Source organism: Rhineura floridana, chromosome 15 (genome assembly GCF_030035675.1).
Source record: "Rhineura floridana isolate rRhiFlo1 chromosome 15, rRhiFlo1.hap2, whole genome shotgun sequence".
Taxonomy (NCBI): domain Eukaryota; kingdom Metazoa; phylum Chordata; class Lepidosauria; order Squamata; family Rhineuridae; genus Rhineura; species Rhineura floridana.
In genome coordinates this window covers 32,722,101-32,748,603 of record NC_084494.1, presented here as the reverse complement: position 1 = coordinate 32,748,603, position 26,503 = coordinate 32,722,101, and the positions used below count along the sequence as shown (strand labels likewise).

The window sequence follows — 26,503 nt, the reverse complement described above, 5'->3', positions numbered from 1 at the left end:
GCAGGAACAGCTCCTGAGTGGAACATAATTCCACTTTATTAATTGTTCAGAGATACTTCCCCCACGTTATTACCACATTATTGCCATTTGGAGGGGCACAACAAAAGTGAAACAACCCTCCCGCCCCAAAAACAAACAAACCCTGGAACATTAATAAAAAGCTACAAGATTTCAGCAGGAAGTTACAGGACATGCTCTGAAACAATATGTCTCTCCCAAAACCTTTGCTAGTGCAGACAGCACTGGAAGTGGGATTGCGTCTAACCATCCAGATACCACTTTGAGCACAAACCATCATGAAAGCGCAGTCAAAAAGGCCTTCTCTACCGCCTCCTTTTAACTAGAGATGCTGGGGATTGAACTGGGTACCTTCTGCATGCCAAACACGTGCTCTCCCACAGAGCTGTTTCCCCGCCGCATGTTGAAAGGCTGTAAACTTCTGAATACCAGATGTCAGTGGCAGCTGGTGCCTGTTGGGACTGGTAGGGCAAAAGGCAGGAAGCCCAACAGTACGTGGAAGCAGAACCAATTAATTTTAGTTTTGTCCTATCCTTCTCCCCGCTGAGTTACTGCATATACGCCATACCTTTGAAACACACGTAAAGCACATTCCCCAAGAACCCTGGGAGCTGTAGTTTGTTAAGCGTGCTGGGATGTGTAGCTCTGTGAGGGGTCTACAGTTCCCATGCTTCTTGATGGGGGAGATGTGCTTTAAGTCTGTGGTGTGCAGTGCATGCAGCCTCACAAATCAGACTAGGAGGAGGAGAAAGCTGACAGGCGTTTCCACCCCCTGGACCGGCTATTAAGTAGGAAGGCGGGCAGGTGGGGGGCTGGTTGAGGCTTCTGGGGCAGTGCTAACCTCCGTTGCCAGATATCAAAAAGAGGCATTGACCTGGAAATCCTTCTTGTGGGCTTCCCATAAACATTTGGCTGAACGCTGCTGGAAAGGGGATGCTGCTGACGTAAATGGCCTGATCCAGCAAGGCAATCCATGTATGCTCATGCTTTACAGGACAAGGCTGGAGAATGGCTGCTCTTTGCAATTTTTTTTCTTATTTTGCCTTCCTGCTCTCTCTTGCTCCAGTCACGGCGCTCTCTCTTTGCCTCATATTTATTGAAACCACGTGTTGGATCTTTTCGGCCAATAACTTTTTTTTCTTTTGGAAGCAGGAGCTTCCGGTGCCAAAAGACTTAAGGAGGGGAAGGGGGTTGTGTGTTCCGGTCATGAGAGCCTTCCTTTCCCCTCTCTTTCTTTTTCCTAGAGCTGCAAGTGCTTCCTGATCCCCTATCCCTTTGCCCTTCCAAGAAATGAGCCAGGAAGCCCGGAAGCCCAAAGCTGAACCCACTGGTGGGGGAGAGGAGGAAAAAGATGTAGCTGGAGGAAGATGTAAAACAGCCCAGAAAGAAATCTTCCAGCATGAATCCTGCCTTGAAGAGTGTGGGGAATTTGGAGAGGGCACACCGCTAGCAGGAGAGCTAGGTAAGGGGCGCTGAACTCCGGTACTAGATTTCCTCATGCAGTTAAGATAAACTCCTCATCATACTTCAGTCGTCTTTTTGTAGGGATGAAAGAGGGGTAAAAAAGCACTCGGAACTTTTTTGACTTTCCCAGTGCATGTTGAGTTACCACAGATACTGTCATCTGGGAGTAGTGACTGTGGATAAGTGATTGTGAACTCCCTCCAGGTAGGGATGCCAACCAGTAGTGTAGTGGCAAATTTGGAAGTGCAGGGTCCCTTCATGAGAGTCACAGCCATGCCCCCCTCTTGTTTGCTGCTGGGTTGAGAATGAGATCCTTGTTAATGCCTTCTCCCACAACAACAGACATCCCTAGGAGCCAATAAGCACAAAAGGGGAGAGCGCTAGCTACTGAAAAGAGTTTTCTCAGTGGCTGACTCACCTCTTTTCACTCTGATTGGCTCCAATCAGTAAAAAAGCACAAGGAACCATGTTGGAAGACTCTTATCAGTGGCTAACACACATCTCTTTCATGCTGATTGACTCATAAGATGCTGGAGACACAGGGACTGTGCTCCCAAAAAAGTAAGGGGTCTAAGCCCCCCCCCCCCGACCCTGGATGACCACACCTCTGATACTAGCTCTTCTTGTTTGCTAGACTCTGCTCCTGTGCCTTCGAAAACAGCAGGATCTGCAGATGTTAGCACAGGTGAAGCTTTTCAGAGGATGGAGATAAGCACCTGTACCTCCTAACATCTGCCTCTCCATCATTCCCCACCTTCATCCTGTGAAGAACTTCACCTACAATCAGAAAGGGAAGCCTAGTGCCCTCATAGCGAAAATACAATGTTGCAGAGACAAATGGGTACATCATTAGGAAAGGTTCTATCAGCTTTTTTGAAAAGGGCAATTTGCCAACATTTATGGACGGTAGGTCTCGCAATGGACACTGGTGGATACCTTGTGGAACTTCCAGTTTCAGAGACAGTCTACTTCACAGCAATGGATGTTGGGGGCAATCAAAAGGGGAAGGCTCTTGCCTTGGTGTTCTGGTTGCTTGTGAGCTTTCCAGAGGCATCTGTCCGACTGCTTCTGCAGACAGAATAACCTGCTGCCTGCAGGTCTGATCCTGCCTAGAAAGTTTTAATGTTCTTGCATGGGAGGTGTGACAGCAAGAAGGAGAAGACAAGCCCAGGAAACTCAGCTATCCCCCAAGCTGACACCTGCGGCCGCACAGGGTACAAGGAGTGCTTGTTTGCTTTTCCTTCCTCCCGTTTTCAGTTTTGTTTATGTGCGTGTGTGCCTTTTTAAAAAATTAAAGCAAAAGGAACAGCCTGAGAATGGATCCCACCCCTTTACCGCTAGGCGGGGGGCTTTCCCATTCCATGGAGCGTGACTTCATCACAACCAGCAGCCAATCAGGAAGCAGCAGCCGGAGGAGCAGGGGAATTCCAAGAACCCTTAAAGCAAAGAGAGTGGGGGGGGGGGAGAAATTGGAGCTTGAGGGCTGACCAAGGGGAAATGGGGCCCAGGCTATGAGGAGCCTCGGAGAGAAACAGCCGCTGCAGCAGCAAAAGCAACCACCGCAATTGCTTGGGCAGCAGGAGCGAGAGATGCTGGTCCCCCCTCTAGGTATGGGACAACGAGAGGGAACAAAGTTCGAGCGAGACAGAGACTGGGCCCGGGGACTGGGGTCGATGTTGTCCTCTTTGGGTGACAGAGTGGTTTTGGAGGGGCTTGAAAGGATGCAGGTGAGGCCCCGGGCACTGGGGGAGAGTTCATGGGGAGTCAGGGCTTCTCCAGGGACGTCTAGCCCCCTCCCTCGTCCCTTGACTTTTTGAGCATCAGACCCAAATCTTGCTGCCGGCTTATCACCATCCCGTGACAGGCTTCGTCTGCCGATTTCTTATGTGTTTCTTATTTTATTTATATCCCGCCTTTCCTCCCAGCAGGAGCCTAGGGCGGCGGTTAAGAGCATCTGCAAACAAGTCCCATGTTAGGAAGGGTTCATGAAAGGTGGAAAGTTTTGAAAGCCCCTGGCGCCGTATGATGGGGATACTGGGCATCAAAAGGAACACTGAAGTGGTCTGACAGATGCCTCTAAGGGATGTATAGGGTAATCAAGATAAATAAGCCAAAGGTCCCAGGTTCAGTCCTTGGGATTTCCAGTGAGGGCTGGGAGGGAACTTCTGCCTGAAATCCTGGAGAGCCATTACCAGTCAGTATTGACCATACTGACCTAGATGGACCAGCCATCTGACTGGCTATAAGGCAGCTTTCTATGTTCCTAAGCTGCTCTTAAAGGAATAGGAGCTGGGGGGCAATTTGTCGCTCCCCCTTAGCCATGTGGTGATGCCAAGGACATCCGTTGGTCTGAAACGGCAGGTAACCTTCCCTGCCCTTCTTCAATTGCCATGCAAGTCCCATGTAAGAACATTAGAACTCCCTGGACAGGATCAGAGCTGCATGTGGTCAGTATTCTGTTTCCAACAGTGGCTTGATAGATACCTCCAGAAGGTCACCAGTAATGTGCAGGGAAGAACAGGTGGGTGAATGCAGACATGCACATGTCTGGATTTGTGAATGCCAGCAAGGAAAATATTTTTTGCTTTTCCCACATTTTAAGAGTGTGTGTGATATTGCTATTCTGTGATTTTCCTTTTGATTTTTGAATATTTGGCCTCAGTCTTGACTTTTTAGCGATGTGGTGGTGGTTTTGTTTTTAAAGGTTTTTTTTTAAATGATGATTCAGGTTGTAAATATGCTCACGTCTGCCTGATTGCCTGTGAGGATGAGGAAGTATTGTCTTCAAGTAACCAGGCAGGGAAAAGTTGGCCCAACATAGGTATGTGTGGGCAAGTGGGCTAATACATGTTTCTGGGCTAGTGAGTTTGTAGATGTATTTGCATAGTTCTGATGACCCTTGAAGTATTTTGAAGTAGAGAATGCATCTAGATACTATTACTCCTCCAATGTGTATCATAGTAGGACTCTATTGAGTTTAGGGATCCTGTGTTAGTGGTATACTCTCAGACACCATCCTCTACCTCCAGGGACTGGAAAGGTGGGTCTTCCTACCTCCCCTGTCTGAGGCAGTATGTCTCTGAATAGCAGTTGTTGAGACTCACAAGTGGAGAGAATGCTGTCGTGCCCGCTTCTGCTTGCAGGCTTCCCATAGACCAGGGGTTCCCAAGCTGCGGCCTGCAGATTGCTCAGTGTGCCTGTGGATTTGTGGCTGAAGATGGGAGACGGCATGTCCATGACATGAAATATTTATATTGATTTTTAATTGTGTCTTTATTGCTTCCTTTATTTCTTATATGTTGCATTTTATTTTGCATAACAATCTGAATTCTATGAAATCAAGTAAAGTGCATTAAAATAGCTAAAACACGCAGAAAAAGTCCTTCAAGACTCTCGGCAATTTTCAAGCGATCCAGCCAAATTGATTGGCCAGTGGAGCTCTCCTTATTTTCTTATGTCCATTCAAGTGAAGGGTGGATCTTTGACTTTAGAAGGTGGATGGGCTCAAAAGAAGAACTCTGGTGCACTAAGAATGCATTAGGGGTACAAAGCACAAATAATGGGGGAAATGTATTGGGAACCTTAGTGAAATCTATAAACTCCATTCCCTGAATCCCCCCCATTTCAGCCAATTCTGAGTTCTGAGAGGCAGTGTGGTATAGTGGTTAGAGCGTTGGACCAGGACCTGGGAGATCAGGGTTCAAATCCCGACTCAGCCATGAAGCTTGCTGGGTGACCTTGGGTAGTCACAGTCTCTCTCAGTCTAACCTACCTCACAGGGTTGTTGCAAGGATAAAATGGTAAGGGGGGAAACCATGTTTCTATACCACCTTGAGCTCCTTGGAGGAAAGGTGGGATATAAGTGAAATAAATAAAATTAATGTAGCCTTCTATTAACAGTAGGTAAGGAGGCTGACACAAATAGATAAGAGAAGTCTCTCTACCCCTGCAATTCAAGCACTGCTGCAAAGGAAGGGTGATATTCCTGGTACCACTGAATTTGAGGATGCAAGCAAGACGAGCCAGCTGCCCAGAAAAAAAGAAAATAAGTGGTCTGCTTTTCTGCCTTGACGTCTTGATCTGCGGAAAACAGCAAGCAACGCTTTTCACTGTATCAAGAGATGCATTATCACCTACTGGTGTCTGCAGACAGCCAGTATGGTCTAGCGGTTAGAATGTCAGACTGGGACCTGGGAGTCCGGGGTTCAAATTCCCCCTCAGCCATGACGCTCACTGGGTGACCTTGAGCTAGTCATTGTCTCTCAACCTAACTTACCTCACAGGGGTGTTGTAAGGATAAAATGGGGGGAGGCCATATTTGTACAGCACCTTGAGCTTCTTGGAGGAAAGGTGGGATCTAAATACAGTAATAATAAAAAATAAAAGCTGCAGGTTAAAGGTACATGAGCAGCTTCTAGTAATAAGAAAAAAGTAGGCGATAAGAGTGCAAGAAAAGTATTGGGTTGAGGGTGGGGAAGTAGGGTTGCCAGGTTCATGGCCTGAGACTGATCCTGTATCTTTAGGAGAAGAGAAAGTCAGCCAAGTGCAGGTGTTCTTGCAACACTGTAATGGGAAAAACCACAAGGTGGAATTCTCCCACCCCCCTGCACAGCTTTTAAAGATACAAAAGACCTCTTGGTTGCCAGGCCCAGCCTCCAGGAGGTCTTCTGCATCTTTAAAAGTTGTGCACAGGGAAGGGAGAATTCCACCTTTTGGTTTTTCCCATTACAGTGTTGCAAGAACACCTGCACTTGGCTGACTTTCTCTTCTCCTAAAGATACAGGATCAGTCTCAGGCCATGGACCTGGCAACCCTATGGGGAAGTGATATCTTTATTTGCACCAGGAAAAACAAGAATGTATCTGGTATTAAGATTAAATGAACGGGAATGTGGGAGATTGCATCCTGGGCCTAAATCACTGTGGGCCTTGGGCCTAGTTAGGCCTGCCAGGCTTTCCCAATTTGGCTGGCAGTGTGGAATTGCCTGTAGTATGCCCACCTGTCCATCATTTGACATCTGACATGGGACAGGTAAACCCACAGGGCCAAATTGAAAGGAAGAAGCAGGAGGATGCTCGGTGGCTTAACTTTATAATTTATGTGGCTCAAAAGGAGCATGACTGGAGCCTACCTACTGACTCACGTTTCATTGTGGAAAGATATTTGGGGGACATTTTTAAAGTTTTGCAGATTTATTGTGTCAGGACTGTGTTTATAACTGTGACTTTTATCGTCACTGTGTAATGGAACACTTGAGAGTGCAAAGCTTTATTTATGTATTTATTTATAACATTTATATCTTGCCTTTTTTCCAAGGAGCTCAAGGTGGCCCCAAAACATGGTTCTTGTCCTGCTGATTTTATTCTCACAACAACCCTGTGAGGGAGGTTAGGCTGAGAGACAGTGATGGGCCCAAGGTCACCCAGTGAGCTTCATGTCTGAGTGGGATTTGAACCCTGGACTCTCAAGTCCTAGTCTGACACTCCAATCACTATGCCACACTAGGTCTCATGAATTTGTCATTAATTTTAACATTTTCTGTTTTATACTGTTTTTGTTTTCAACATTTCCTTTTCTTATTTTTTTTCTTTTTTAATATGTGTATAAATATTTTCTTCATTACAAAATGGCAGTAAAAATAACTTACCAAAAAAGTGGTCCATGTGTGTGTGAGAGAGTTTTGGATCCGGTCCACCAGCTGGATCCAGTTTCCCCTTCCCTGGCCCAGACAAATGTGGCTTCAAGAAAATAATAAAGTCCTCCCATTGCCACAAATAAGTAGGGAGTTCAGTGGCAGTTTTACTCTAGAGTAGAGATGTGAAGGCCTGGAAAAAGTTTGGGGAAAAGTTCCCCCCTTTTTTTCTCAAGCCTTTTTTGTTTGTTTTTCTCCAAAATTTGAAAAAAACAACACCCAAACTGGTGTTCTTCTGAATTTTTCTCTTCTTTCATGTCTCTACTCTAAAGTCGTTTTATTTATTTGTTTAGGCAGAGTTTAACAGACCATGAGAAGCAAAAATCCAGCAGGTAAAGTTTTTTCCAGGGTGCAGATACAAATATAAGGAAAAGTTTCACCTGTTAGATTTCTGCTTGTTGTGCAGCTGTTGAAGGTACAGAACCTCTGTCATAAAAGAAGTTGGCAACTCTAGTATACTCCCATTTTTGTTTCTGAGAGCGGGTATTGTGGCTGAAAGCATGTGCTAGGAAGTGACCAGTTTGATGCCACCTGAGCCCAACATTTGCTGCATGGTCTCAGGCAAGCCACTAGTCCCTTAGCTTTATGCTCCTTCCTATCTGAAATATGTGGAGAAGCGTACTGATCTACTTTACAGGGTTGTTGTAAGAATGGTTTATTCAGTAAGCAAAGTTCTTTGGATACTCAAAGCATAAGGCAAGTAGTTCAATGGCAAATTCAGAATTGCAGGGTCCGTTCATGATAGTCATAGCCACCCCCCCTTTTTTGCTTATGGGTTAAGAATGAGATCCTTGTTAATGCCTTCTCCCGCAACAACAGGAACCAATATTTATGAAAGAGGCGAGTATTAGCTACTGAGAAAAGTCTTCTCATTGGCTGACTCACTTCCCTTCACTCTGATTGGCTCCAATCAGCATGAAAGGACAAGGAAGCATGTTAGAAGACTCTTCTCAGTGGCTGACACACTCCCCTTTCATGCTGATTGGCTCACGGGGTGCTGGACACATTGGGACCCTGCTCCCAAAAAAGTAAGGGGTCTAAGACCTCCGAGACCCTGGACAACTACACCCTTGCATAAGGCAGGTCTGTGGATGATTTTCAGCAGATCAGTAAATGTTTCTGACTGATCCTTTCTTGTTCGCTGGTCACTGTAACTATTCCGCTTTCAGGTTTTTTGCATTTTGGTTTTTTGCATTTCATTTTTCTCTAAACTCACTCATCCCCATCTCCTCTCCGCCCCCTCGTGAGTTCATATGCCGTCAATTCGGGATTACACTTCATACATCTGACAAAGCAGACTGTGGTCCACAGAAGCTTCTGCTGTAATAAGTTTGTTAGTTTTTACAGTGCCACAAAACTGACTCCCAATAATATAACAGCAACACTACAGAGGCTATAGTCCAGGAATGGGGAACCTGTGTCTGTCCAGATGTTATTGAACTCCAACTCCTGGCAACATCTGCAGGGCCCCAGATGTTATTCACCCCTCATTTAGTCCCATGCACATTTTCTTGCCTGATCCATGGACAAGATGTGTATCTCAGCTCCCACCTGCAGTATGGTTTATATGTAAAAGTACTACCACAACTTGCTGATCCTGAAAAATGAAAGAAAAACAAACATTTTCTGCCATGGCAAGCCTTCTGTGAGAATTGCTCCTCTCTCAGCCTCCGCATTCCTCATCTGTAAAGCAGGAATATTTACTGAAGTCAGGTTGCTTCTGCTCTAAAGCCCTAAACCATGATATTGTGCGCTTAAGAAGGCTCTTTCTTATAGATCAATGGTGCAGTGGCAGCTGGTGGCTCCATGCCAGTGGGGCATGAAATCTGCTCCGATTTTCAGTCCAAACTTTCAAGAGCTGTCCAAGGCTCTTTCAGCACCTTGGACTAAAAGCTTGGACTAAAACCTGGAGAGGATTCCGCTGCCCTGCTGACACGGAGCCAGGAGCTGCCACTGGTCTGGCGTCTGTGGAAATGTGGAAAGTTCTTTTATTTGACTTGCTTCTTCTTCACTTTTGGGCACCTCTAACCAGGTGTATGTGAGAGAAGCATTGGTCCCAGGCCCAGAATCGGTGCATAGCACCTTTGGGCAGCTGCCAGGGCCGCTGCAGACCCATTGCTGCTTTGATGTCTCCCTGGGTTTCCCATGCTGAGCAGCTTGAAGTTGCCATTTAAATTTCCCACAATGCCCTGGAGCAACACCGCATCAGGGGGATTGTGGGTGATTTTGCATGGTGACTCAATTTTAAAATCGCTGATCGCAGCCCTGCTGCTGGGTGAGCCTTCCATAAGAAAGCACTTTGCCAAGGGCCTTCTCCAATGTGGAGCTGCTGCAGTTGGTCTCTCCTGCTTATGAATTCTTTCCTAGGGAACGTGGCCTGATTTGTCATGGGGAACGATGGTGGAATACAGCTCTCCAATGACTAGTATTTATCTTCACAGGCACTCCAGCTGCCAGACTGTCCATGATGCAGCCAACTGCAGAAACCTCTGGTAAGGACTGTTAGCATTCCATTCACACGTCTCCCTTTGAGCAACTTTTTAGAAGCCTGGAGTTTAATTATATTGTTGTCGGTAAGAGAAAAAAAATAAATGAAAGTGAAGGTCTAGGACAATTTATTTTGATTTATATACCACCAATTCATACAATAATATGACATGTCGGTATACAACAATATATGTAAGAAAATACAAAAAAGTTTTAAAAAATCATTCAAATGACTGGCTGATCAATAAATGTAAAGTTGCTACTACTAGCATTCGTTACCCTTCCTTCACCGCAAGGTCCCAGGGCAGTTTACAACAGTATGAAGATGCAAGATTAAAATCAGTTAAAACAATTTATAGTCAGAAGAACTGGGTAGGTCATCAAAGTGTGCATCTCAGGTGTCAAAGGCCAAGGGTAAAGAAATGTGTCTTCAGCACATGATGAAAGCTATATGGTGAAGGTGCAAGGTGAACCTCTGTGGGGAGGGAATTCCAAAGCTTAGGGGCTGCCACAGAGAATGCCCTCTCCCGGGCTGCTGTAGCCCTTGCCCCGTAGCCCTTGCCAAGGGGTTTGTCTGCTGTGAACAGGATGGCTTCTTCCTCCCCTAGCAAGTAGCTTGTTAGACAGGGCTAGGCAAAGATATTTTACTACCTGGCCCAGCAGTTTAATCTTACTTCAACACTGGCAACAGGACAACGTCATCTGCTATACTGGAGGACAGCAGATTGTCTTAGGAGGTGCAGGACAGGCTGCATGGCACACACAGTCCTGTCCTCCAACATCTTGCCATCACTCCCACCCTCTTAGCATCTGCTGCCTGAGGCAGTGTCTTACTCTGCCTAATGGTAGGGCTGGCCTTGGAATATGCTGCGACCCGATTTAAAATACTGAACTTTTCTTTTGTTTTTTCTTTGCAGATGAATTAGGTAAGGACTCTGGGGCTTGTGGGGGGTGCAGCAAACATCAGGTAAGGAGAAACTCTGCATTAGGAGGATATATTCTTGACATGTCTAAGGAGCATAAGTACATGTGGTTTGCTTCACGTATAAAGGCCAAAACATGGTTTGTCTGTTGGAGGTAAGCCTCTGGCTTGTGCACACCCTCCTCACTTCTTGATTCAGCAAACCATAATCTGATGTTGCATCCAAACTGGGCAAACCATAGCTTGTTTCCAAACAAGAACTGCGAATAATACTTTTTAGTGGGCGTATAATCCTCATTTGGAGGTAAGCTATGGTTTATGTGAACCATGGTTTGTGTGCACCAGGAAGTGATGGAAGGAATTTGAGTGTGGAAGGGGAGGAGGAGCATAATTCAAGATGGCTAAACCATGGTTTGACGGTTACTTCAGAACTGATTTCTATGTGTATGTATGGAGTACCAGCTGGTGGTTAAAGGGCTGAGTCACACACATATGTATATCGCCTTTTATCTCACATAAGCTAAATGTGTGAACTGCCTCTAAACACTGTACTGGTCCATAGATACGAGAAGAGTGTCACCTTTGTCATGAGTTCATTGACTGACTCTGTGGGTGGTGTTTTGGCCGGCGCAGCCAGATTGGTGGATTGCAGTAGTGTTTCCAGGGATGCTGAGGGGAACGTCTGCTGTTTTTATGCTGTTATTGAATTTTCTACTTGTGTGTTGTTCCCCTCCTCTCCCAGGCTGGCCACGCATTGGATAAGGTGGCTGTTCTACCATTGCAGTGGCAGGTATTTCCAGTCCCAGCATAATCCAGGATTGCTCTGTAAAGATGAAAAATAATAATAAAACACCAGACGGAAGCTAGGAAAACATATGGTGCTAAAATGATAGTACTCTATTTATTTCCATGTCACTTAAATGAAGCACTGCTAGAAACAGCAGCAACAAATAACTGTAATAACCTAAGAAGAGCTTGGCTGCTGGATCAGGCAAAAGGCCTGTCTAGTCCAACATTCTGTCCACACAGTGTCCAGCCAGATGCCCATGTGAAGCCCACAAGCAAGGCATGAGTGCAATAGCCTTTTCTTGCTTCTTACTTTCAGCAACTGGTATTCAGAAACATACTGCCTCTGATACTGGAGGTAGCATATAGCCATCCTAACTGGTAGCCAATGATGGACAAATTCATGGTGGAAAAGGGTAAGGCATAGTTGTCCAGCAGAAGCAGGTAACTCCTCAGTCCCCAAGATGGAAAAGAACGTTTGAGCCAATTTCTTAAAAGTCTCCAGTACAATAAGGCTGCTGGGTTCCTCTTGAAAGAAATGTTCTGCAGAGAAGGCACCACCACCATGAAGGCTCTGCTTCTCACAAAAAACAAACAAACCCCACACCACAAGAGGAATGTAAAGAACAGCCTTGTTGGATGATTGCAGCAAAGATGGCTCATGTGGGGGAAAGGCATTCCTTGAGATATATTAAGCCCATGCCTTTTAGAGGTTTAACAGTGAATATCAATTCTTTGAACTGAACCTAGAAGCTAATCCCCCTCCTCCCCCCTCTCTCATTCTTCCTTTCAGAAATCATTGATGAGCTAATTAAGGAAGATGGCTTTGGAGAGGGCCCCATGTTACTTCCCGCCAGGGGCTCTCTTAATGGGCTGGCCAAGGTGATGCCAAGATACTCTAACGTAGCATCACCACCCAGGATGAAGAGACTAGCTGAGCCTGTGGGGATGAGTCCTATGCAGCCCTATGCCCCCTCCTGCCTCACAGCCTCTTGCACTCCACAAGACCCTTCAGCATCTCACCTCTCTCGGAACCTTAACAACTTGACGCTAAGGCCCCAGTTGGTCCCAAGGGGGACGCCTCTCCCTTTGCTGCCCAGGGGCAGATGCTCTGATGCTTCTTGGCCCCCTCCCGCCCCTTCCCTGCATCCCATGATGCCCCAGGAGCCACTGGATGACATCCTCCGGGAGCCACCCAAGCTTGTGATCACAGAGCAGCCCAAGCAGAGAGGGATGCGCTTCCGTTACCAGTGCGAAGGCAGGTCAGCAGGGAGCATCTTGGGCGAAGGCAGCACCGAAAGCAACAAAACCCTGCCAGCCATTGAGGTGAGTGTCATGTGTGCTGAAGGGAGTCTCTGCCCACAAACAGCTGTTAACGTTGTTTTGTTGAAGTCTACGTTGTGATCAGCACTAGCTGGCTGAGGCTGATGGGAGTTGTAGTCCAAAACATCTGGAGGGCATCAGCTTGGCGAAGGCTGCTTTAGGGCAAGTCCAGAGCAATAGTCACACCCACAGTGATTAGTCAGAAGTCTCTCTGCAGTATGTTTTGAACTGATCTGCTACCCTTTGGCTGCACAGATCTCTGGTTAGTTTCAGAACATGTTTTGCCAACTGAGACTGGTTGTCGAAATCCATGTGTGTGATGAGTTTAGGTAGATGGGCTTAAGCATGCTTCTTCAAAACCTGAGAGCTGAGCTACTACCTTGACTTCCGAAATGTCAGTAGGAACAACCCATGTATTGTGAAGCCATAAAGGTCTAGCAGCTTGTACCTTTGTGCCTTTTTTTTTAAAGCAAGGCATCATCTATTTATTTATGTATATAGCACCATCTATGTGCACGGTGCTTTACAAAGGTCAGGTACAATGGGATCTTGCTCTAAGAGGCTGCGGCTGATGGGAGTTGTAGCCCAAAACATATGGAGGGCATCAGGTTAGCAACAGCTGTGTTAACAATTGCACAAGGTCCTGCAGGGGACAGCTCAACTGATGCCAGTCCAAGGGCTCCTTGGTGATGACCCCCTGGAGGAATGCCTTCTCCTCTCTTTGCTTCTCCAGCTGCAGAACTTTGCAGGAATCATGGAAGTGAAGGTGACGGCATGCTTGGTATGGAAAGACTGGCCTCACCGCATCCACCCTCATAGTCTGGTGGGGAAAGACTGCAACAGTGGTCTCTGTGAAGTGACACTGAAGCCCCGAGTCAACCCCAAGCACAGGTAATGTTTGGAACGGCTTGACACTTTGCAGAAAGTTTATTGCTGTGCTACTCTTTCTCGTGGGTGGGTTTGTTTGTAATGTACCTAGGGGGCTATTTCTGCAGAAGGGATCACAGGACAAACTACTATTCTGTTTTCCAAGTTTCGGTCTGGGAAGGGAATTGTATTGAAAAGATGGCATCATTCCAGCATTTTGCCCAGGGAAGGGCCACAGTTCAGTGGCAGAGCACACGTTTTGCAAGGGAAAAGGTCCTAGCTTCAGTCCCCGCCATGGGTGTTGCTAAGGGTGGGCCCATGGGTGATGGCCCCTGAATCTTTTCCTGAATGCCCCAAATGTTTCTTTGTAACTAATTCAGGGGATATTGTGTTGGGGTGCGTGACCTGGCTAGTTGAGAGGAATAAATTAGGATGACCATATTCAGAGATGATTAGGGGGAGTAACTGAAGGAGAATTAAACTGATTTGGAGCAGGATGCGTTGAGAAATTAATTGGGGGTTAAATGAATCGAAGATTTTTATTTATTTATAGAAAACACTTGGTTTGCCGCAATTTAATTTAAAAAAAGCAAAGCAGTTTACAAAAATTCTACATACACAATAAAAACCACATAAAAACTTAACACAGATCGCCAATTATTTATTCTGTATACTTTTATTATGTGTATGTGTGATTGTATTGTAAGCTGCTCTGAGTGCCCCACTGTGGGGTAGAAGGGTGGGATAGAAATATTTTAAATAAAAAAAAATAGATGAAGTTTGGGATGATCTGGAGTAGGATGCAAATGGGTTGAAGAACTTACTTAGGTGATTTGGATGGGAAACTATTTGGCTTGCCTTCTGTGACATTTACATTCTATATCTGCATGTAAATACATATAAATTAGCATATACAGATCCTATGCAAATGTGATGCCTGTGCTTCAGATCGTTCAAATAACTAGCAATGCCTCTGCTCCCTGCTGTCTTCAGTGAGGTCTGGGAAAGACTGAAGCCCCGAGAGCTGTAGTCAATACTGATCCAGATGCGCTAATGGAATACCTTTGGTATAAAGAACAGAGGGAGCTGCTTTATACTGAGCCAGACCATTGGTCCATCTAGTTCAGTATTGTCATCACCGACTGGCAGCAGCTCTCCCAAGGTTTCAGGCAGAAATCTCTCTCTGGAGATGCTGAGTACTGAACCTGAGGCCTGGTGCATGCAAGGCAGATGTTCCACCGAGTTACGGCCACTTCTTACGTTCCCTCGTAGCCAGAAATTATTATTATTTTCCTGACTCTTCCAGACTTTACTCTCATTGCTTTATAGTTTTAACAACCTCGGGATCCAGTGTGTGAAGAAAAAGGACATAGAAGAGTCCATAGAGAAAAAGCTAAAACTCGGAATTGATCCTTTCAAAGGTATGGGTATTGAAGGGGTGGAGGCTCTCAGAGTCGCAGGGAGCCTTGAAAGGCCAGGTTGACGACAGGGGATGGTGTTGGTTTCCAATATTAGACACTCACTCCTGCAGGACTAGAACCCAAGGCTGGGGGCAGAGGCCTTGGTGAGGTGGGCAGCCTTTCAAGGTAGGGACGGGGAACCTGGGGCCCTCCAGATGCTTCCATCATCCTTGCCCTTTGGCCATGCTGCCTAGGGCTCATAGGGGTTGCAGTGGAATGACATCTGGAGGGCCACAGGCTCCCCACTCCTGCTTTGAGGCCTAGTAGGTCCTAAACGCAGCCTTTCCTTGCCATATTGTAGGGCCTCCAGGCCCTGATTGGCTCCCACTCATGATCTGACTGGCTAGAAGCTGTATGTAAACTCTTCCAGATCGGGACTTCAGTCGAAGACTTTATGCGGTCCTGCATGACCAGCTGCCTCTGATTGGCCTGTCTTTGTCTTTGACCCCATCTCTCATTTTTCCCTTGTCCATTTTGTTCGTTGAGAACTGATTCAACCTCTGGGTACAAAACATACCTGAGTTTAAATGGCAAAATATCTGTACAGCATACAGAACCACAAATGGGGTGCACACATGTCTATATGGCCGGGTCTCCCTTGAAATAAACATGGAACAAGCAATTGGGAAAGGATTGGGATCCTGCCTCTATGCGTGTTGTAGATTTCTTCTTGAATACTCCCTTTTTATCTAATGGCATCTAGGAATTGTGAGCCCCCCTTTCTTGAAATGGACTTGGAAAGTTGTTACACCCCCCCCCAATAGTTATATAGTCAGTGTTACAATACTTGAAAGTCTCCGTGGTACGAGAGGCGGACGGGAGGGAAACTTAGGCCATATCTGCACCATGCATTTAAAGCATTCTTATACCACAGCTTCATAGCTCCCCCCCCAAAAAAAAAACTCCTGGGAGCTGTAGTTTGTTAAGGGTCCTGAGAGTTGTTAAGAGACCCCTCTTTCTGTTGCAGAGCTACAGTATCAGGGTTCCCTGGGAAAAGGGATTGGCTGTTAAACTACTCTGGGAACTGTTAACTCAATGAGGGCGATGGACTTCTCCTAGCAACTCTCAGCTCCTTAACAAACTACACATCCCAAGATCCTTGGGGGGGCATGAGTATTAAAATTGTATCATGGTGCTTTAAATCTATACAGCAGGTATGGCTTTAGTTGTATTTTGTGGGCTGAGGGCTTCTAATGTTTGCATGCAGCACATATAGTTTGAACTCACTCACTCATTCATTCTTTCTGTCTGTCTGTCTCTATACAGCTGGCTCACTGAAAAATCACCAGGAGGTTGACATGAATGTGGTCAGGATTTGCTTTCAAGCCTCATACCAGGATTGCATGGGGAAGACACGGCACCTCAGCCCTGTCCTTTCAGAACCCATCTATGACAAGAGTAGGTTAGGGGGAGTTTTGGAAGGGAGAGAAGTGGGCAAGAGGTTATTTCTGGTTGTGGCCACAAAGAAAAATAATGGAAGGGACCAAGGGCAAGTAAGCAAACAAACAAACAAACAAGGAGGGCAGAGATATGGTGCTTTTCTTTTTTGTTCTGGGGTTGAGAGCCTACAAAATGCAGAAAATGGGTTAGTGGTTGGGGAAAGTGTGTCTGCACATGAACAAAGACATTCTGTTCTGATCCGTGGAGTAGCTGTGGGGCAAGGCAGGATGGTTGTTTCAGCACCATGGAGAGCTCCTGGTGAGCCACTTGCTCCAACAAGGGTTGGAAGTGAACCAAGGCCTTTTGAGCCTCTGCCTCCGGTCCACTTCTCCACTCCTCTTTTGCGAAATAGAGTCCTTGTGCTCTGGGCACTTCCCTTGTGCTCCAAAGCCTCCTGCCTGGAGCACTCCCTGCACCATTGGCCTGGCAAGGTAGTGGGGGGCAGTTTCTTGGGCTTGGGGGACAGTGCCTGTGAGGGTCCTGTCTGTGGTTCCGTAGGATCTGGTTCAGGGGGCTCCTGCCTGCCAGCCAGCCTTGGGTTCAGGGATCCTTCATCACCAGCATCAGGCTCAGAACCAGGAACCCAGTCAATGGTATTCCAACTTTGTGTCCTGGTCACTGCTGATCATGACACAAGAAATTTTCTCTCCCTGTTAATTTGTTTTTCCAAGGAATGAGCCTTGATCTTAAAACAGGTTTTGTGTTCAGCTCTGAGGGGCAGACTGGTGGCTCTGATGTCAGTGGGACAGTGAATCCGCTCTGGGTTTTAGTCTGAACCTTTAGTCCCCATTAGACAGCTCCTTGAAAGTTTGGAGTATACCTCAGAGTGGATTCCACTGCCACACTGACATGGAGCTATCAGTCTCCATCGATAACCACCATTCAAACTCTGGCTTATTGTATTTTGGGGGAGGATTCCCTTATGAAACCCTCCCCCCAAACTACAGTTTCCACGCTATGAGTACAATCCAGGCTTTCTCTGGGGAAGGTCCCTCGTAGCTAGACGGAGTGGGGGACTGATAAGAAACGCATGTGTGGTTGTACAAGGTGGTCCAAATTCCTAACTCTGTGGGTTTTGGCTCATGCAGAATCCACAAACACGTCAGAGCTGAAAATCTACCGGATGAACAAGGAGTACGGCAGCTGCACGGGAGGAGAGGAGCTCTATCTGCTGTGTGATAAGGTCCAGAAAGGTAAGAGAACTTCAGGGGTCTTGCAGAGGCCCCATTCCCCAACACATTAGGTTTTCTGAGCTTGTCTGATTAGCCCCCCTGTTGGGAAGAAGACAGAAAAGTGTGATAGGTTCAGGCTTCCTTCCTGTGAAGTGCAAATCTCAATGAATTCTGAAGAGGGGCAATGAAGGAATCAGCCAGGCAGGGGCAAAATCAGCTAGGCAGCTGGGAGAAAGGGTAAAAGCAGCAGGACCTACCAGGAAGAGGAATTATGAGCCACAAGGGCAGAGGGCTCACCTTTTAGTAGGGTGGGGTAGGATTTGTCCTTTGTATATTACTGCAGGATGAGTAATTCATGTTCTTTTATTTTTCTGATGTATTTTAAATTTTGCATCCTGCATTTTGTTCTAACTGGAAGTTGCTTTGAGACATTTTTGTAGTAAGCGACAAATAACAATAATAAAAATAGCTTGGATTCAACATAGTGCTAAGTTAGGGCCCCATTAGCACAATGATTACTGCTAGCACAGTGGGGCTTTCACCCCTCCTCTCTCCATGTCCCCTGGCACATATTTGGGGATGGTGTGTGGGGGGGGGGAGAGTCCCATTGTGCTAGCAGTAATCGTTGCACTAGTGGGACAAGTTAGTTGAATACCGGCTGATAATTTTTAACTAAGGATGAAAAAGGTACGTTCCTTGGCGCTGGATGCCATTTGGTTTGACTTTCAAAATGGGTGGACCCTCACAAAAAAAGGCAGCTCTTGTACTTCTGGAGCACTGGAGATTTCCTGGAGGGGAAACCCGTTACCTAAAGGACCCCCAGCCTCGCTTTCACTTCCCTGTCATCCTCGCAGAAGACATTTCCATCATCTTTCAAAAGGAGAAGTGGGAGGGCAAAGCGGACTTTTCGCAGGCTGATGTCCACCGCCAGATTGCCATTGTGTTCAAGACGCCACCGTACCAGCACCTTGATATTGTGGAGCCGGTGGAGGTGGAGGTGTACCTGCGGCGCTTGACGGATAGTGTCTCCAGTGACCCCTTCAGCTTCACCTACCTGCCCAAGGACAATGGTATGGATAGGAACATAGGAAGTTGCCTTATACCAGGTCAGACTGTCCATTTACCTAGCATAACGTCTGCCTAGCAGGGCATCAGGCGGAGAACGTAAGAGGAGCCCTGCTGGATCAAGCCAGTGGCCCTCTTAGTCCGGCTTCCTGTTGTTAGTGGTAAACCGGATGCCCATGGAAAGCCTGCAAGCAGGACCTGAGTGCAAGAGCACTCTCCTCCCTTCCATGCGGTTTCCAGCAACTGGTGTTCAGAAGCATACTGCCTCCGTCCCGTGGAGGCAGAGCATAGCCATCATGGCTAGTAGCCAGGGGCTTTCTCTTCACTTTCTACCTTATCCTTTCAACCGGAGATACCAGGGACTGAATATGGGAGCTTCTGCATGCAAAGCAGGTGCTCTGCCACTGAGCTATGGGTCCTCTCTAATTCTTTAATGCAGGGGCCGGGGCGGAAGCTTTGGACCTTCAGATGTGGTTGAACTCCAACTCCCAGCAGCCCCAGCCAGCATGGCCCAATGGGCAGGGATGATGGGAGTTGTAGTTCAACAGCACATGGAGTGCCACAGGTTCTCCAGCCTTGCATTAATTCAAGATCTAGATTAAAGGTCCTGGAAGCCTGCGGCCCTTGGAGCGTGATGGTGGTTGCTGTTTGTAGCTTCCCTCTTCCCTAGCTGCTGAAATCTTCTGCAGTTCGAAGAGATATTGTTCCATCCCAATATTTTGCATGCAGTGGGAAATTTGGGGAAGCCTTCTGTCTGAAACTCTCTGCTCACAAGCTAATCAGGTCTGTGTGAATTCTGACGAATAAGAGATTCAGCGTTCATTGCAGCTTTCATTTGTGGGAGAGGAAGTTTCTAGCTCTCGAGGCTGTAAAAAGAGGCTCATTGCTTATTGGGCAACACCTAGTGAAATCTCAGAAGCTGGGCTGGGTGGCTTATTATCACTATAAAAAATAAGGGAATACTGGTGACTATTCTATGGACATTGTGTGAGTCTGTTTGTTAATTATATGTATAAGCCGCTGTTTAATCAACATGATCTACAGGACACTTTCTGATTTGTCAAAATGAAAATAATAATAATAATAATAATAATAATAAATTTTATTTCTAGGCTGCCTATCTGGCCGTGTCAGCGGCCACTCTAGGCGGCGTACAAAATCAAGTAAAATACAACATATAAAATACACATATAACCCAAGAACTTTGATATAAAGTTAAACTAAAACCACCTACAGCTATAGCCGATGAAATTAGGCTACCCCAGGGATCTTGTGGGCCTGCCTGAATAGCCAGGTTTTCAAGGCTTGGTGAAAACTTGGCAAGGAGGGGGCATGGCGAAGATCGTAAGGGAGGGAGTTCCAGAGGGTGGGGGCCACAATTGAAAGTGCCCTCTCTCTGGTCCGCACCAGCCTAGCTGTTTTCACTGGTGGGGCCGAGAGAAGGTCTTGAGTGGCTGATCTCGTCAGGCGGCATATTTGGTGATGCTGGAGGCGCTCCTTCAGATAAACAGATAAATAAGAACGGGTCAAAACATATAAAACAACAAGAAGCACCCAATACACGCAGTAAAAACCACATGCATGCGCACAGAGAGAGAGAGAGAAAGTAGATAGGTGGGCCCTGCCCATAGGGCCGCAAACAAATTATAAGACGTACTGTGTAACAAGAGGAGGAGAGCCAGTGTGGTGTAGTGGTTAAGGTGTTCAACTATGACCTGGGAGGGCAGGGTTCAAATCCCCACACAGCCATGAAGCTCACTGGGTGACCTTGGGCCAGTCACTGCCTCTCAGCCACAGAGGAAGGCAATGGGAAACCCCCTCTGAATGCAGCTTACCATGAAAACCCTCTTCATAGGGTCGCCGTAAGTCGGGATCGACTTGAAGGCGGTCCATTTCCTTTTTGTTTTCATAACTGGGGAGTAAATTAAAAGCAAAAGAATCCACTACTGGAATTTTCCATCTTGTCCAAAAGCTCTTTCATAGCAAAACAGGAAGCTGCCTTACACTGAGTCAGACCACTGGTCCATCTAGCTCAGTACTGTCTACACTGACTGGCAGTGGCTCTCCAGGGTTTCAGGCAAGGAGTCTCTCCCAGCCCCAACTAGGGATGCTGGGGACTGAACCTGGGATCTTCTGCATCCAAAGCAGATCCTCTACCACTGAGCTATGGCTCTACCCCGAAAGGGAATTTAAGTTACATTTTCTCAACATAAACCAACCAAAGATTTGGCCTCAATCAGGAGGGATATTGCCATTTTGTCCCAGGGGGACTGTGATGTTCAGGGACCGGCTACTCTCCAAATAAGGCGAGCTTCATCACTATCCTTTTGAGCGGTCCCAAACCTGGACCTGTCTCTGCTTTGCAGAATAACAGTGCAGATCTGGGGGTGTCTGGAGGAAACCTTGTGTACTGCATAGCACAGCCTGGTCTATGAAGGCAAAACCTGTTGCAACTGTGCTGTGGTTGAGCAGGTCTGGAGGACAGCAGCTGAACGAGAGGTTGCCCTGAGCTCCTGGGAGGAGATGTAGGGTTTCAGTGTAAGGAATTGAAATAAAATAAAAGCAATCATTTGGCTCGATCTTCCTACAGATACATACCGGGTCAACAAAAAGAGAAAGCAAGGCATGCCTGATGTCCTAGAGGAGCTCTCCGGCCCAGGTTTGTATACTTGAGGGTTTGCTGCCTATGGTGATGGGACCATAGAAACAAAGTGCCTTTATACTGAGTTAGACCATTAGTCCATCTACTTCAGTACTGTCTACACCGACTGGCAGTGGCTGTGCAGGGTTTCAGCCAGGAGACTCTTCCAGCCATAACTTGGGATGCCAGAAATTGAACCTGGGACCTTCTGCACACAAGGCAGATGCTCTTGAGAACCAGTGTGGTGCTAATGTGGTGCAGTGGTTAGAGTGTTGGACTAGGACCTGGGAAACTAGGGTTCGAATCCCTGCTCAGCCATGAAGCTCACTAGGTGACCTTGGCCAGTCACTGCCTCTCAGCCTAACCTACCTCGCAGGGTTGTTGTGGGGATTAAATGAAGAGGAGAGAGAATCATGTACACCACCTTGAGCTTCTTGGAGAAAAGGTGGGATGTAAATGCAGTAAATAATAATAAATACCACTGAGCTATGCCCCTTCATGAATTTGCTTTGTATAATCTGCATGTCATGGCCAGGTGTGACAATGTTTCCTTTTGCCTTTGTTTCATCAGACCCTCACGGGATTGAAGCCAAAAGAAAGAGAAAGAAGCCAGGGTACATGGACCATTTCAACTTGACTCCATCCACAGGTCAGTGATGCCAGACTAGGCCAAAGCCTGCTTCCATTGGGGCTTATTCTAAACAGAATATTGTCCAACGGTGCAGATTCCCTCAGTAACAAAAGTCTGTTTTGTTATGGTGGGGAAGGTTGTGTGCACTCTAGCCCCAAAGAGAGTACAGTGTCTGTGACCAACCCCAACCCCCAGCACACTCTAGAAGCTTCCTATTATGTCTTTGAGGCCTCATTTGCTGGCTGAGCTACAGTTGTTGGCCAATGTTAACATTCAGGCCTGGAAAAATGTAGGCCTCTGACAGTTATACCTCCACTGTCAGAGGCAGTGTGCTTCTGAATACCAGTTGCTGGAAACCACAGGAGGGGAGAGTGCTGTTGCATTTGGGTCTTGCTTGTGGGCTTCCTGCAGGCACTGTGAGAACAGGATGCTAGACTAGATGGGACACTGGCCTGATCCAGCTAGAGCGCTCCTCTTATTTCTAATAGCTATTCTTGGTTTGGGAGAAATCCTGTGAGTGCCCTGAATTGAGCAGCTCTTTCTCCCCCCACTCCACTGTCCCTGTTTCAGAGGAGGTGAGCTATTCCAGAGTTCTAAAAAGAAGCTGGTTTAAAAACGCAAAGGGGTTGCTAAGCAGGGAGATCCATCTCATACTTTGTGGAGGGGTTCTGTCGATGGTTTCCTATGTAGCAGTGATTTCCTTGCTCTGCTTGCAGCTGGTTCCCTGAGCGGTTCAGAAGACAGGAACATCCTGAGCAACCTGGAGCATATCACCGTGCCAGACCTGTTTGAGGACTACAGCGTGGTCCAAGACTTCTCTCCCTACAATGGCCCCACCTTGAGCGACATCCTGCTGCCACCCACCATGAACTTTCCAGATACTGCAGAACACGAGTTTCTGCTAGATGCTTACTCGCTTCACTCAGGCATCTCTGCCCCCTTCATGCTCTCAGGAGATGGTGAGCCGGAAGGCACAGCCAGCTTAGTGGGGAGCAGCATGTTCCCCAGCCAGTACAAGGAGGCTGAAGCCTGGCTAGAAATGGAGACCAAGCTGAAGTCAGCAGATGCCGCTGCAGCCTTGTGAAGGATCCACCGTGGCCTTGAAGAGAAGGGGCCTGACTCTTTGTTTTGAAGCCTACTCGTGGCAGGGAACTCCTTGACAGAGCAACCAGGGATGTTTCCTCTGCTGGCAAACTGAAGGAGGAAAATTACTTTGATCTGTATGAGGTATCTTTGATGGACTTCCCTTTGGGAGACAGATTTGACATGGAAGGAAGGAAGAAAAGATTGCACTGAAGAGCAGGCAGGGGCAGTGCCCTTGGGATTGGCCCCAGTCACCTGCATTTGCTGCTCTCCCCCATTTCTCCACCTGTAAAGTTGGGTCAGCAACACTCACTGGTTCATAAAGGGGCAAAACATGTAGGCCTGGCAAATGTACTCTCGGTTAGTTTTACGGGCGTACCCGTGGCTTCTTTCTCTGTGGGAAGATTTATACAGATCTCTGGTGGAACATTTTGTACGTTACCAGATTGGGGTTTTTTGCAAAGACGATGCACATCGCGATAGCTGATGGGTGGTCCTGTGTTTTGGAGGGGCTCAAGCACTGATCATTCTAATGCAGACACATGATGGCATGTTCCATAATGGCTTATCTTTCAATGAATTTAGGAAGACATGAGGCATATAAAGTTGCCTTATGCCAAGAGGCTGTGAGTGTCACCTGGGATCAGCTCTCCAAGTTGTTTTCCCTCTTATTCCTGGTGAGATCTCTTTATCTGCAGAGGACAAGGACTGCAATAAATGTGTGACTATCTACATGCAATGAATGTACTTCCTCTCCAGCAGTGCCCTTCTTTACCTGTGGCCACATCCACAGCATACATTTCAAGCACTCTTATGCCCCTTGGAACAGTCATGGCTCCCCAAGAAGAATTCTGGGCTCTGTAGTTTTGTGAAGGGTGCTGAACTGCAGTTCTCAGCACCCTTAACAAACTACAGTTACCAGGATTCACCCTGACTGTTAAAGTGGTATAATAATGCTTTAAAATGTACGGTGTGGATAAGCCTACTAAAGTATGATCCCTCCCCATGTGATGAAGCAGGGGCCATTTGGGTCTGAAAACATGGCACCACTTTTAAACAGTTTGGGCATGTGCCCTTCAGACTGTCCAATGCACTAGGCCAGTTTCTCATTCAACCAGGAGAAACAGACAGATAGCATCACAAACCAGAGTTTCATGGGGGTGGGGCTTTGGTTCTCCTCCCCGTCAAGGCATTGCTCTGAGCCGTGCCTCCTGCTGACCTCTTTTTCAGGATTTATCATACATTAGCATCTCCCCTTCACTGGCAAATAGTTTGTGAGATTCTTCCATCTTCAGGTTTCTCCCTGTTTCTACAACTGTCTGGGTGAAACACATACACCCATCCAAAAGGGTTGCCTAAGGTTACAGGTTGCAGTATCTGCACGGACTTTCATGTACTGCACTATTGTTATGGTAAGAAGAAAAAGCACTTGATTTCTTTCCACGGACACACATTCACTCTTTTAAGAAAGCATTGGGAGGGAAAAGAAATCTTTAAAAGCTGTAAAAAGAAGTGCCAGGACAAAACAAATCTACATTTTGGAATGACAGTAATGTGGGATAGGTTCGGGCTTGCCCCTTGAACAAAGTACTGGACTTCCATGGGCTTACTTTTTCATATCTACGCATTGTTACTGGTTTAATTTTAGCCCCATAACCTGTTTTCTGTGCCGAGGCCTAGCCCTGGAAAGATGTGAAGTATGAATAAAGCAGTCACTGCCTCTGAGTGTGGACAGGGTTTGTTTCTTTGTTAGTGCCTAACTGCAACTGATGCTGGGCGCTTCTAGACTGTTGCTGTTCTCAGGTGGGATTTAATCACTTATTGGCAAATTCAGGTTGTGCGGTTAAAGCTGATTTGAAGTTCTTGCGCAATAAACCTGTTTCCCCAAAAGGCTGGACTTTTTGCGATAAGGATATGATGGGAGAATGAACTGGAAAGTGTGAGGTTGCATGCACACCATACACTGGGTTGTATTCAACTGAGTCCTACTCAGAGTAGACTATTTGAAATGAATGAACATGAGTTAGTCATGTCTATTATCGTCAATGGGTCTGCTCTGAGTAGGACTAACACAGAATACCACCCGTTTAATGCATATCTTTCCCCCCTCCCCAGGAATCCTGGGACCTGTAGCTCTTTGAGGGGATAAACTACAGTTTCCAGGAATCTTTTGGGGTGGGGGAATGTGCATTAAATGATTTTAAAATACGTGGCGTATGTGCAGCCTGAATGCTTATTAAACAGCCAACGCCGTCTAATCTCCCTACAAACAAGCTGGGATGAATGCTCAATAAACAAGTTGTTTGGAAGAGCTGCCCTACATTTCTGGCATTTAGAGGACAGGGCTCCTGGGTCAAAGGGTGTGGCTTCCAAGGGCAAGTTTATTTCAGCACTAGAACTTTTTTTTTTCCATTTTAAGACATAGAGGTGCAGTGGTCCTCTTTTTCTTATTTAAATTCACAGCTGCTGAGAAAAAGCAGTGAGCATATGCACATGCAGTGAGCAGTATGCTTCCAAAGGTCCTAGTTCCAGCGGAGCTTGAGCAATACATGCTTAGCTTCAGCAAGGTAGTCGCCTGATATGCCTTCAGCCTATGCCCTGCACCTGCCAGCACAGATTCCATATTTCGCAATCATTGTGAGCAAGTGTGTGTGGGCACAGTATACACCCGCTAGTCACAGGTTTCTTCATATGTATTGCATTAGCCATATTTTCTATACATGCATCTGCACAATATTGCCTGGAAACAAAGCCCTCTGAAGAGAGATTGAAAGAACTAGGCATGTTAGCTTGGAGAAGAGAAGACTGAGGGGAGATATGATGGCACTCTTCAACTACTTGAAAGGTTGTCACACAGAGGGGGACTAGGATCTCTTCTCAATTATCCCAGAGTGCAGGACACAGAATAATCAAATTACAGGAAGCCAGATTTCGACTGAACATCAGGAAAAGCTTCCTAACTGTTGGAGCGGTACGGCAATGGAATCAGTTTCCTAAAGAAGCGGTGGCCTCTCCAACAGTGAAGGCCTTCATGAGGCAGCTGGACAGCCACCTCTTGGGTATGCTTTAACTTGGATTCCTGCATTGACCAGAGGGTTGGACTTGATGGCCTAATAGGCCCCTTCCAACTCGATTCTATGATTCTGTAAGGATGGCTTCACGTGCTAACCATCTACTAAATCCCTGTCCTGTGTAGCTTCGTGGGGAGATTTTTTATATTCCCTAAAGCTCAGTTCCACACAATGTATTTACAGCACACCCAACACACATTTTTAAAGCACCTGTTGTTCCCCAAGCATTCTGAGAACTGTAGTTTTCTCTTCGCAGAGCTACAAATTCCCAGCCCTCTTAATAAACTACAGTTCCCATGATCCTTTGGGGGAGGTCATGTCCTTTGAATGTGCATTAGATGTGCTTTAAATGTATGGTGTGGCCCTGATTGAAACAATCTA

At 46.7% G+C, this 26,503-nt stretch overlaps 1 protein-coding gene across 1 annotated transcript; it reads left to right on the top strand.

The window, feature by feature from the left end:
- Positions 1 to 10,720: 10,720 nt before the first annotated feature.
- On the top strand, positions 10,721 to 24,776 carry RELB (RELB proto-oncogene, NF-kB subunit). Its single transcript, XM_061597757.1, has 10 exons — positions 10,721 to 10,738; positions 12,120 to 12,695; positions 13,426 to 13,583; positions 14,889 to 14,980; positions 16,286 to 16,417; positions 17,548 to 17,652; positions 18,486 to 18,701; positions 21,287 to 21,355; positions 21,909 to 21,986; positions 22,685 to 24,776. Exons 1-10 carry the CDS (start codon positions 10,721 to 10,723, stop codon positions 23,050 to 23,052), a joined length of 1,812 nt encoding a protein of 603 aa, XP_061453741.1. The 3' UTR covers positions 23,053 to 24,776.
- Positions 24,777 to 26,503: the final 1,727 nt, after the last annotated feature.

Excerpts from the sequence above, each read along its gene's own strand:
- RELB (XM_061597757.1), top strand. Across the intron at positions 16,418-17,547 it reads AGAACCCATCTATGACAAGA|AATCCACAAACACGTCAGAG; the intron begins GTAGGTTAGGGG and ends TGGCTCATGCAG. Across the intron at positions 18,702-21,286 it reads CTACCTGCCCAAGGACAATG|ATACATACCGGGTCAACAAA; the intron begins GTATGGATAGGA and ends ATCTTCCTACAG.